Source organism: Sciurus vulgaris (genome assembly GCF_902686455.1).
Source record: "Sciurus vulgaris genome assembly, chromosome: 5".
Classification (NCBI taxonomy): Eukaryota; Metazoa; Chordata; class Mammalia; order Rodentia; family Sciuridae; genus Sciurus; species Sciurus vulgaris.
Window position 1 is genome coordinate 136,391,002 of NC_136465.1, and position 13,558 is coordinate 136,404,559.

At 34.2% G+C, this 13,558-nt stretch overlaps 1 protein-coding gene across 6 annotated transcripts in view; it reads right to left on the reverse strand.

Moving 5' to 3' along the window:
* Positions 1 to 6,894: 6,894 nt before the first annotated feature.
* The window catches only part of KCNC2 (potassium voltage-gated channel subfamily C member 2), a 189,674-nt gene continuing 183,010 nt past the window's right edge, over positions 6,895 to 13,558 (reverse strand). For 3 of the 6 annotated variants that reach the window (XM_079142540.1, XM_079142541.1, XM_079142539.1), the window contains exon 5: positions 6,895 to 10,086. In XM_079142540.1, the coding sequence (XP_078998666.1) occupies positions 9,950 to 10,086 (137 nt within the window). In that variant the 3' untranslated portion in view covers positions 6,895 to 9,949. The remainder of the gene's footprint in view (positions 10,087 to 13,558) is intronic. The other 3 variants (XR_013764168.1, XM_079142543.1, XM_079142542.1) reach the window with 3 other exon arrangements.

A 13,558-nucleotide genomic window follows, 5' to 3' on the forward strand; every position in this document is an offset into this window, starting at 1 on the left:
TTATTATTATATCAGAAGATGAATTATTAATGTAATAATGTAATGATGAATTATTACAACCAAGCTTGCTGTATCATATGTGTAAATTAACACATATCCTGATACCAAGTATGCAACTATTATCTGACAAAGGTCTTTTCCTCTGTGCTTATCGATAAGAATCATTAAAATTAGTATGGTTTCAGCTGGCAAGGCAAACAATTCACCTTCATAATTCCTCATCAGGAATACCTCAACTTTCTAGTCTTATGTTATAAATTTATTTGAAGGATATTTAGTCACCTTTCCCTTTACAAGATATCACACTGGACCATGACGTCAATGACATTTTATTGATTGGGTCTCATGGGCAAGAAAGAGCCACTACTGTTATTGGTAAGACATTTGTATGTCAAAAGGTGGGAAATAAAACTGACAAATTCAGTCTTTCTTTTTCTGGTTTCTTTATGATTAGAACCAGATTACATGTTATTTGGCAAGAATATCACGGAAGTGATTCTGTGACTTTCTCTTTGAATCCTGTTACTGATGATTTTAATCTCGATCACTAAAGGTGATGTCTTTGGAGTTTCTCTTTTGTAATGTTACCTTTTCCTTTTGTAATTATTTAGCATTTTATAGGAAAACAAGTTGAGATTATTACATATATCACTATGCCTCATCCAACTTTCTATTTATTCATTTAATAGTATCTGTATAGATCTATGGTTTAATTTATTGAGTGTAATGTTTCTTATTAAAATAATTTTAAAAATTTATTTTTCATTTAGAAATATTCTAATGATAATTTTAGACTTATTAGATAATATGTAATATTACTATGAAGAATTCCTAGAAAATATTCCCTGAAAATTCACATTTTACTACCTTTGCTTCATCCCTTCTCCTCTTGTCTTTGTAGATAAATATTAATATACGTATATAACAAAGACAATTTTGTCTCAATCACTTGTGAGTTGCAGACATGATGCCTCTTCACAACAAAATACTTGTATTCCCTAAAACAAGAAATTATATAAATATAGGGTAATGATGGCATAAAATTGATATTTGGTTAAATATTAATATCTAATGTATAAAACATTCATAATTTGCAAGTATTTCAACATGTCCTTTACAACTAGGATAAAACAAGGCTTGGGGGTTTTCATGATCCATTAAAAAAAAAAAATCAGTCTATTACCTCAGTGAAATTTCTAGAAGTTCAGTGGTATGTGGCATGTCATCGAGACATCTTTTCTAAAGTAAAGGAGAAGTTGTTGCATCTGACACTCCAAAAACCGAAAGTGAGGTACAATGACTAGGGAGGGTCACTTTGGATTTTGGAGACTGCTTATTTGTCTGTATTACTTCTACCTGCTTGTTGAATGATCCAAAAAGTTGCTAGTTCAAGTGATACCTAGAGAAAAAGAAGGCTTTGCAACAGATCCAGGCTTCTGTACAAGTTATACTGTCACTTGGGCCAAATTATCTAGTAGATCAATGGTGCTTGAAGAGTCAGTGACAAATAAAGATGCTGTTTCTGCCTTTGGCAGAAATTATAGACATATCACAGCACAGGTCCTTAGGATTTTGGGGGAAAGCTGTGCTATCTTCTATAGCAAGTCAGTTCCTTTTGAGAAATAGCTCTTGGCGGGCTCTGGGACCTAGTAGAGACTGAATACTTAGCCATGGGCCTCCAAATTACCGTGCAACCTGAACCTCCTATTATGAATCAAGTGTTATCTGACACACCGAGTCATTAAGTTTGGAATGCACAGAAGTTTTTCATTATCAAAATAAAGCAGTATATAAGTGACACCACCCCAAGAGACCCAGAGAGCACAAATTACGTGAAGAAGTAGCTCAAAAGAACAATCTCAGCTCCTGCTACACTGCCTTCCATCCACCACCCCACACATATGACCTCATGAAGAATTCCACTGGTATTATTTAGCAGACAAAATTGTCTGGTCTATAGATGATTCAGCATCATATGTTAGTACCACCTGAAAGCGGACAGGATTAACACCACAGACCCCTTTCTGGAACATCCCCAAAAGGCAGTGGCAGCTGAAATCCTTCCAGTGTAATGAGTAGCAAATCGGTTGTTCCTCTTGCTTGGAAGGAGATATGGCCAGACAAACAAATACATAATAATATGTGAGCTGTGATCAATGGTTTACCTGGATGGTCAGGAACCTAAAAGGAACTTAATAGGAAAGTTGGCAACAAACAAATTTGTGGAAGTATATTTGGATACACTCAATTTTTTGAATGGGAAAAAGTGTGAAGATACTTGTGTTCCATGTGAATGCTTACCAAGAGTGAACTCATCAGAAAAATATTTTAATTATGAAAGTGGATGGGATTACCTATTCTGTCATTATCAGTCAGTCTCTCTAGTCACTCCTGTCATTACCCTATGTGTTCATGAGCAAAGATTCCATGATGGCAGGGATAGAGGCTATGCACAGGCTTCCACTCATCAAGACTTACCTGGATATGGCCACTTCTGAGTGCCCAGTCTCCAGCAGCAGAGACCAACACTGAGTAACTGATACAACACCATTCCCTAGGCTGATCAACCAGCTATCTAGTGGCAGGTTGATTATACTGGACCACCTCCATTAGGGTGAGTGATTTATTCTTACTGAAATAGAGACTTACTCCGGATATGAACTTACCTTCTCTGCATGCATGCTTCTACCAACACTATTATCTGTGAGCTTACACAATGCCTTATCCATTGTCATGATTTTTCACACAGCATTGATTCTGACGAAGAAAGTCACTTTACATCCAAAGAAGTGTGGCAATGGGCTCATTCTCATGGAACTAACTGGTCTTACCATGATCTCCACCATCCAGAAGCCACTGATTTGTGAGCATGGCAAATAATATTTTGATATTTACAATTATAGTTATGTAGCAACAGTTTTCAGGGCTGCAGATGATTCCGTAGAAGGCTTTATATGTCCTGAACTCATATCTACTTCATGTTGCTTTTTCTTCCATAACCAGGAAACAAGGAGTGAAAATGGAAGAGACTCTATTACTCACAGTGACCCACTAGCAAAATATTTGTTTCTGCTTCCTACAACTTTATGCTCTGCTGGCCTAGATTTCTTATTGTTAATGGAAAAATGCTTCTACCAAGAGCCATAATGAGCCAAAGACTACTGTCTAATCACTTTGGACTCCTCATGCCTCTAAATCAGAATGCAAAGAAGAGAGTTACAGTGCTACAAAGTTGACTGGTCCTGACTATCAAGGGAAATTAGACTAAAACTCTATAATGCAGGCAAGGAGGAATATGTCTGGAACACATCTCTTAGGACATCTCTTATTACTATGTATGGTGATTAAGGTCAAAGGAAAATTAGGACAACCCTGTCCAGGTAAGAATACTGATCTTTAAAGATCAGGGTTGTCACCACACAAGGTAAAAACCCACAATTAACCTGTAGAAGGCAAAGGAGTATAGACTGAATAGTGAGAAAAGACTATTACAAAAGTCAGTATTATTATCATGTGACCAGTCATGAGCATTCCCTTCTTAATTTGCTATGCCCGCATTATATATATGCGTAGAAAATATTTTTCCCTTTCTTATTCATTTATCATGCAATATGATATGCAAAGATTTTATATCATAATATTTAGGTATTATTAATTCTAGTTATAGTATCTAAGTTATTAAAGAGAAGGATAATCATCATTTAAGAATTTCACCTCCTTTTCTGGAGAAGAATCTAGGGTATTTTCAGATGAAAGCAGAATAGTTGTCACAGTCAAATCCACAGATTATGCAGAGTATCTGTGAGGGATTGAATTCAAACACTGTACTCCAGGATACCAAAATCTGTAGATGCTCAAGTTCCTTAGCATCTGCATATAATCTTTGCATATCTTCCCATGCAATTTAAATAACTTATAGGTTATTTATGTATCTAATAAAATGTAAGTGCTATGTAGAGCATTGTTATACTGTGTTATTCAGAAAATAATGACAAGGAAAATGTCTGCACATGTTTAATACTGAGGCAATTTTTCCTAATATTTTTTTCATTCTGTGGTTGGTTGAACCTATATTTGTGGAACCTATGGTTACAGGTGGTTGATTTAATCATGTTAATCAGAATTATGATCTTTGTATTGTCCTTGTTTAGAAATAACATGTGACTTGAGGAGATGCTTATGGGTGTGAAGGTAACAAGGAGTGAACCTGTGATGTAAAATTTTATGCATCAATTCCACTAGACCAGAAATCTGGTTAAACATTTTTTCTGGATGTTTCCTGATGGTATTTCTGGAGGAGATTAACATTTGAATCAGTAGACTGAATAGAGCAGATTGCCCTCCCCAGTGTGGGTGGGTATAATTCAATCTGTTGAGTGCTTGAATGGAACCAAAAGGTGGAGGAAGGGAGAATTTAATCTGTCTGCTGGCTGTTTGAGCTGGGATATCAGTCCTCTCCTGCCCTTACGTGGAACTTAAATCACCAGAATAACTGGCTCTCAGGTCTTTGCATTTGGCCTAAAATTTATAGCATCAGTCCTGAGGCCTTATGACTTGGACTAGAACTTATACCACCAATTTTTTGTTTGTTCAGACCTTCATACCCAGACTGGAAATATACTGCCAGTTTCCTGGATTTCCATCTTGCAGATAGCAGCTCCATAATTTCATGAGCTGTGTCAGTCTGCTTTTTATTGCCATGACCAACAACAACTTGGAAATGTTTCTTTGGGGCTTATGGTTTCAGTCTCAGTTTATGGTTGGTTGACTCCATTGCCCTGGGCTTGAACACCCAGTAGTCCATTCAAGCTATTAATCCATCAAATGGATTAATCCACTAATGAAGTTATAGCCCTCGCCGTTGCCTGAAAGTCATACTTTTGAGCCTTCCTTACTGGGGATCATGCTTCCAAAATATGAGGTTTTCAGGGACCACTTCTTGATCCAAACTGTAATGTGAATAATTCTGCAAAAGAAATCTCTTTATCTCCCCTCTTCAACCCTCCCCTCTCCACACACACACACACACACACACACACACAAATATGTGTATAAAAAGTGGCCTATTTCCTCCAACTATGCTCCATGTGCCTAAATTCACCCTGCCAGTAATCTATTCAACTGGATTAATCTACTGAACGAAATAGGTGCCTCATGATTCAGCCACTTCCCAAGTGCCCCACATCTGGACATTGCTGCACTGGGAAACAGATCTTCATACATAAGTTTTGATAGGACATTCCATAAAATGTACAACATCTATAGTGAATTTTAACATGAACTGTGGACTTTGAATGACAAGGATGTATCAGGGTAGGTTCACTGGATTGTAATAAATGTACTATTGTAGTGTGGGATATTCATAGTAGAGAAAGAAGTTCATGTACAGAGCAAGGGTACAAGGGAACTTTGTGTACTTCTGTTCAATTTTTTGGGGAAGTTGAAACCACTTTAGAAAATAAATTGTATTTTAAAAAGTAAGTATTAGGTTACCTGGGATTCTAAGTGGAGATAGCCAGATTTTTTGAAGATCTTAATGTTCAAATTGCACATTTAGTCAATCATCAGTCATTTTGACATAATAGAGTGATGAATAGGAAAAGAAATAATGGGATACTAAATTATATCATTTAATATTAGACAATAATGAAACATATATCTTCTAAATAAAGTCTGTTTAAGAGAGAATGGGAAGTTATAAAATTTTAAATAAATATTAAGGATACTGAACCCATGTTAGAAAAAATTAGCATATATCTATCATTTAATGCTTAAGCATGTAGACAATTAATTAAATTTTGCCTCTAGAAATTGTATAAAAGGGAGAAGCCTCTTTTTAGGTAAGGATATATTTCGAATCACATACTTTAGTCATTTTAAACTCCTAGGAATTTCAATACTTTAATAGGTTCAGTTAGCTCTAAATGTTTTTAAGCATGGAGTGAATCCTCTGGAGCCCCTGTTTTGTGAAATAGTGTTGTTAACATACTCATTGTCTTCCTAAGATAAGTTCACTATGGCTAGTCCACTAGTCTGTCTTGCAATTTATTTGAAAGACAAAATGAATGTCTTCATTTTCCAGTCATGACTATTTAATCCTGATTTTTAATCAAAATTTGAGGGCAAATATTATCTATTCAAATTCATTCTTTCCCTTTTTTGGATATTTTTCCCTCTTGCAGTAAATCCTGCCTGACACCATCATTAGAAATAATTTATAAGAAATTATATTTGTACATAAGTCCCTTTTCTAAGCTCAGGTTTTTAAATAGTCTCTTAATCAACACTGAACATTTTTAGACATAGAAAAATTTTGCTGATGTCACAGAAAAGGCTTGGTTTTGACATTTTTTCTCTTTAATTGTATCCTTCTCTTACTCCTAGATATTGTCAAAAAATTTGCAAATATACACATATCCCTACAATATAAATAGAATTGCAGCTATGTATGGTATGTGACTGAAACAGAGGTTCAGAACCCAAAGCTGAGACAGAAGCATCAGAATGAGGGGGCATTTACAACAAGAGGCTCAGTAAATATTTAAAGCATAAGAAACTATGACAGGGACAATAATCTGTGGCAAACATGTACATTAACAGTTCTCCCTCCTGAGCCTAAACTTTATTAACAATAAGATAAAAATGCAACTGTATCTGCCTATAGAATTGTGATGATTAAGTTGGAAAAATTAATTAAAATTTTATTATTAATCATAAAATGCCCTCTAAATATTGAATAGTATAAGAATGAATACTTTTACAACCTCAGAATTAAGAGAGAAATTAGGCAAGCCACACAAGAGGAGAAAAGGAAGAGGAAAACACTGGTTGTACATCTCAGACTTGAATGAAAGTGAAAACTAGATAGCTTTCAAATTCTTTCATCACAAATTCTTTATTATGTATGAGTGTCTGTTATGTGCCATAAAACATAAAAATAGTAAAGCCTGTGAAACACAAAGAAAGAAGCCAAGGAAAGTATATGAATAATTTAATCAGATAAATTCAAGTTCATCCCCAGCTCATTTGCCTTTTATTCTTCATTTCAATTAGTTACATGTCCATCGGTTATCACCAAGGTTGTGCATGCATCTTGAAATGTTCACAAAAGGTCCACGATACGGGGGGTCATAATTAGGTTATACATTATATTCAGAATCCCAGGGGAACTAATAGAGTCTAGAAATATTGATTAAGCAAGATGAAAAATTCTTATATAATTTTAACTACAACAGTTTTAAAGACAAGTACAAGCTTCATTGGCCACAAAACTCACAAAAAGTAATTGAAGAATATCTCTTTTATGCAAAATATACATTTTAGGATATAATTTGATTAATACTCTACTATATACTGACATTGTTCCTTGATCATTTAATAAAAAAATACTCTCATTGCCAGAATTTTATACTTTATAATATTTATAATTGAGGTAACAATGACAAAAGACTTAAACTACGAATACCATTGGTGAATTTCTTTTAAGCCATAACAATTTTCCAGAACTAAACAAATATGTGACTAAAAGTAGGTCAGTTTTGAAAAATAGAGAGTAAAAATGTTGCAACATAATTGACAAGCTGATAACATAAGTGGTTTATATTCAATGCTTATGAATCCAACCCATACAGTAGAAATAAGAGAAATTAAAACAGATCTATACTAAATCAGTATTACTGCCTTGTATAATTCACAGCACAACCTATAGCAGGCCCATGAAGGGTAATTCAAAGCAGCATGGGCCTTACTTGAAGCTTTAGAGATGTTGATCATGAGTTTGGCTTCCCTTGACGTGAGATGGCCAAGGGTGTTGACCCATGCACACTTGTTGGTATTTACAGTTGTTTCCTGGACACTGGTCAGTCCTACAAGCAGAACACTCATATGGGGAGCACCAGATGAGTTCCAGCCACAGTTCTTTTATAAGACGAGAGGGTTTCCTCCACGTATAACTTGGTCACACCGGGGCACATGCAGCAGCAGAAGCCTGTTTCCAGTACAATCCTTGGTATGGCTAAATTCCAATGTCCCTTTTCAGCAGTCAAAAATCCATGATAAATTCTGTACAACACTGCAGTCAATAACAGCAGCACCAGACAGCGTATTAATTCCTTTACCATAAATCTGTGGGTAATTACAACACTCTATGTATGGTTTTATCAAAATGATCATAGTATCTCTAAATATAGATATTTCATCTGGGTAAATACATTGCTGTACAAGATCTCTGACATGCAAGTCATGCTCTAGGACTCAGGGATATAGAATAATAGATGTTGCTTGGCCAATAATAAAAACAACAATTGTCTTCCTATCAAAAAATAACCATGAGAATTACGAATTAATCTATAATCTGAAGGATCCTAAGTGCCTTAAAAATATTTTTTTTTTATTTTTCAATTGATCTTATGGCATTTTTCTTCCCTCACTTGCCTGATACACTGAATACACTACTGCTATTGCATTTGGTAGGGATGTGTAAACAGACTTTCTTCTACTCAGACTCAGACTCCCAAAGGATTTTTGTTGGCATGTTGTGATGAATGCTGGTTGCTAGGTAGTAGAAACTGACACTGCAGTAGGCAACCAAGTGCTGTGGTGAAATTGCTGCTTAAATCCTGCTTCTCGAAAAGATTCACAGTGCGGTTAGCTTAGGTAGTTTACAGGGTATCATTAATTTGTACACAAAGCAGAGAGGCTGCTCCAAATAGCAAAGGAGGTGGGGGATGGGGTGAAGGGATCCACTACTAAAATCATGAACACCTTCTCAAGGCATTTCTAGAATTCATGGAGACAGATGGCAAACACAGTTAGGACAGGGAGTTAAGACAGACAAACAACATACAAGACAAAGCACCTGATTAAACACTGCATGAAAATATGATTAGTCCTTTGATTCAGAATTTTAAGGCTAGTCAAAAAAGCCTCCTGTGAACACCAGTGACCTTTGACATTTGCAAAAAAATTAAGTAGAAATGAAGGAAGGGGGTAAAAGACATGAGAGCTGTGGGTAAATTTGGCACTCTTGTCTCTGAAAATAATGACAAATCTTGGGACAAAAAAAAAAAAAAAATGACTCTAGTACCAAGCAGTAATTCCTGACTAAACAATGCAAGCCTGGCTGGCAGTTACCTTTCTCTCATGTTTTGTGCCTTCCCCAAGTCATTAAGTAAGAGATCTGGCCTCAGCTTGCGTGTAACCAGTAATGACAACCTCTTTGCAGTTATCTGTGTACAAACAATCAAAGACATTCAGAACTCCAATACAGCACTTTTGAAGTTAATCAGTTAAGAACTTAAACTATTTAAAACAAATATTTTTGTCAAAGAATAAGAAGAAAAAGAAAAATCAAGGAGAAACTCGCCCCCCTTGTCCCACAATCCATGCAGAACAGTCGACCAGTGAGCGATTTCATATCAGGAGGATGGTTCGATGAAAGTACACATATCCTGAGCCATCCACAGTTCCCAAACTGCAACATTGCTTTCAGATGATAGAGACAGGATGGTCCATGCATACGAGCTGACCAGAGTCATTATTTTGTGCAATCGAGATAGGATCCCAAACATCTTCAGAATGATTTAGCGTCACAAGAAATGAAGTTCCAGTGAAGTGGTTGGCATTTGGATGCACACTGTTTTAAATATATCTCCCTGAAATATGTTTATGTATTAGTATACTGGCCAATATCTGACACTAGCTGTCACTTTATTGCAAACAGAAATCAGGGCAATTAATATGGAGAAGTAGTAGCACTACTTTGGATAATCTTTAAAGCCAAAATAAAATTTGTTAGCTACTCAAGTGGCATTTCTGAATTCAAATAGTAGTATCATGCAGGACTTATACTGTATTAATGGAACCTGAAGTAACTCTACATTTAGTTATTTCCATTACCGGGTAAACAGTACTTGAGTTAATACAATTTAGCTGACTGATGCAGTTTGGTTTACAAGATAGATGGGATGGGAGATCGAGAGCGCCTCAGAGGACAAGGAGAGTTGTAGGGTGATGTTACTGGAGAGAGCCTCAGAGCATTGCCTGCCAAGCCCGCTATGTTGTTTAAGCTTCGGGATTTTTCATATCCTTTTATGAAAAAATGCACAGACGTCAGTTGAATTCAACCAGAAAATAGACAAGAGATAAACAATACCATGCAGGGTAATCAAACGTGCTATTTTTGAGTTCAAAGAATTTGCTTACAAAGAATTCAATATTGAGACAATTTATAAATCTAAAAAAAAAATGAAATTCACTGAAGCTGTCATTCCCCCCAAATTAAATCAGTTATCACAAATTCATCCCCACATTATGGCTAGTATTGAGTTAATTTTGGCATATAGAATACCAGAACTCTTAGGAATTAGGCAAAGCAATTTAAGTAAGATATGGACTTAATGTTTTTAAATTTCAGAATTAATTTCTGAAAATAAAAGAAATAATGAGCTATTTTTCTCTTTTCATTTTTATTACTTAGTAAGCTAATAAATTAGGCTTAACTTGAAAGGGACAACTCTTTTTCCAGCATGTTTATTTTTCAGCTTTATAAAGGTTGACTTTTAAATAATGGCATTCAATGCCATTATTCAGTGGTAAAGAATGCCCATGTCTCGTCATTTGGATGAAAAATAAAAGTAAATTAAAAAGGAAGTAAGAGAAATATAAAGTCATAATTTCAGTGAAATAAATCTGAATTTGACTATATACTGTTTTTAGCTGACTTTTTCTCCTTTTCCCTGTACCCCGGAATTAAGAAAAATTTAATTTAAATTCACCTTTTCTTGCTTCCTAATCTTTTGCTAGGGATAACCATGGACGAAACAGCCTCTCACAAACATGAGCCCAATGGCTTTCCTTACCTACTCAAGCAACCCCCATCAAGGTCACCTTTGGAGGGATTCCTATAATATTTTTTTATTACAAAATATTAGAGATAATTCAATGAGGCAGGGAGAATCTAGTGTGAAGTTAGAAGAAGGACAACTAATGACTAAAAACCAATAGTCATATTACACAGCTTCAGAAATGAACATTCTGACAACTCTGTAAAAGAATTGTTACAGAGCAGAAAAATAAACTTTCTTTTGGGCAACAAAAGTTAATCAAGTCCACACAATTCTGGTGAATTCCTTGTCTCCCTAAGGTTGTACAGCACACTCCTTGGGCTCTAATTAGCCCACGGTGTGCTTGCTAATCATGGAAGAAAAAATACTGAGACTTGTACTTTTTCTTATGTTATTTGCAGCTACTTATTTCTTTAATTGTTTTTCATAATCTCTCCATGGAAGAGCCATTGCTCTTCCTATTTTGGCTGGAAGAGGAAAAGTATTTTGTCTGATTAGTTGATGTATGAGAGGTCAAGACAGATGTGGATATAGATTGCAATATGAGCTCTATGACAGAGTAAAGCTAAACTGGGTAGGAAAGGAAATATGAGCACACTCCACATACACACCTTCAGATTCAGCAGACTAGAAATCTTCTTTGAGATTTTTATAAATGGAAATGTATGCCCCCATTAACTATGGTTGTTTCTAAGGTATAATTTCTGTTCATTAAAATTGATATGCCTTTGTTTTGTTAGTATTATGTTATAAGATGTTGGAGTTAGTATATATTTTATTCTATACTGCTAGGTGATATAATAGTTAATAAGAAGATGTCAAATAATTTTTGTGAACAGTAGGCAATTTATACTCATGTGCCTGGAAGGTTAGTTATTATTACTCTTCCATAAAGTGACTGAAAATATAACTTTGGGAATTCTAAAAAAATAATGCATCCTCTGCAGTAGAAGTTGACCATGTAACTTAAAAACCTAAACTAGATAATAAACATTGGTCAGTATTGATTAAAGAGAAACTGTTACATATACACACAAGGACAAAAAGGGTAGTTCATACCTAAAAAATCATCACTTTAAAAAATTAGCTTCATCCCTCATGAACTTTAAGTTCCCTACAGGACCTTCAGAAACAAAGATCTGTTTGACAATTTTATATTACTCATACCAGGAATGTCTAAATCTTGATTGCCATTCTAAATGTTATTTTTCTAAGTTATAGCTTTAATATAAATAATATTCTTCCAGTTTATGGGCTCTTCAATTTTTAATGTCTGTTACTTCAATATCCACTTTTAAAAGGTTTCCTGTCTAATATAGTAACAAGCGTTTAGTTAGTAAAATTATACATACTTTTATTTTTCTTTTTTCTAAGTGCTCATCTCTGATTTGAAAATTCGATAAAATTTGATAAAATTTGAAAATTTGATAAAATTTTTGTCTAATTTTTGCCTAATCAAGCCTTTACTGGAATGACTACAAACAATTCATAAGAATAAACAATATTGAACCTACATCCACATACATGACATGCATTTTATTCTGTTCTTAAGAGCACGTGCTTATTTGGAACAATTTAAAACAGCCTATACATGTACGATCCATGAGTAGTTTTAGTGTGCCTAATATGATTTCTTTTAACCTATTATATAAATGAAAACATAGGTACTAGGGATAGGGAGATCGTTTTTAAGGGAAATTTTAAGTTTTCTTAAAACTTAGGCCTAACTATCTTCATATTTTTATGTAAAAAAAAAAAAGAATGCAATTGAAATCTAGTAAATTCTCATTTATTTACATAAGGGAGAATTTTTAGAACTCTAAAATAAAATCAATAGAGAGACCAACTTTAACGGTACATGAAGGGATCCTATACAAAATAAATCTCTGAGTAGAAAAAAAAGAATCTATAACCTACATTAAAGGAAAAAGAAGAAGAAATTAATGAATTCCTGGTAGATGTGAAAGATAACACACTAAAATGTTTAAGAAAGGTACCAGAAATGTTACTAGGTCTAGAAGAAAAGACACATAACTCTAAAAGACATAAGCAAGAATAAAAAAGTTGATACAATAAGGAATGACATAGCATAAAAAGCTCATGGACAAGTTTCAAATTCTCATTGATAAAGAGAATTTGTGTTTGTGAAATTAGGTTGCATGTATAACTGTTCCATGCAAACTAAATATCTTATTAATTGCTTTGCTCATGAAACTTTTCAATTTTACAGTAAAACTTTATATTTACATAGTACCTTATAGTTTGCATAATTTCTCTTGACAGTTTACAATTCAAAATATTATATAAAATGGAAGTAAAATTCTGGCAAGGTCCTTAAACACATATCTTGGTATGAACATGGCATGTAATACTTTATTGAATGATGCACAAAAATGTCTGTATATTTAATCACATATACATATGAATATGTATTATATATGTACACAAATAAGCATGTACATATACATAGTAAGTTAAGATATGCAGTTCACTTAGAAAAGTATGTTCAGTATAAGATGTTAGTATTATTATCATTATTTAATGTATGTACATATATGTTGCTCAACTACTAGGATAGGATATTAAGTATCTCCAAAATCATTTTAAACATTTTGTAGCACTTACGTAAATTTACAATAGTAAACAATCAAATCCATTTAGATAATTAAAATACATTTTGGTTTAAGAAATAGATGCGAAGAAAGTAATTAGAA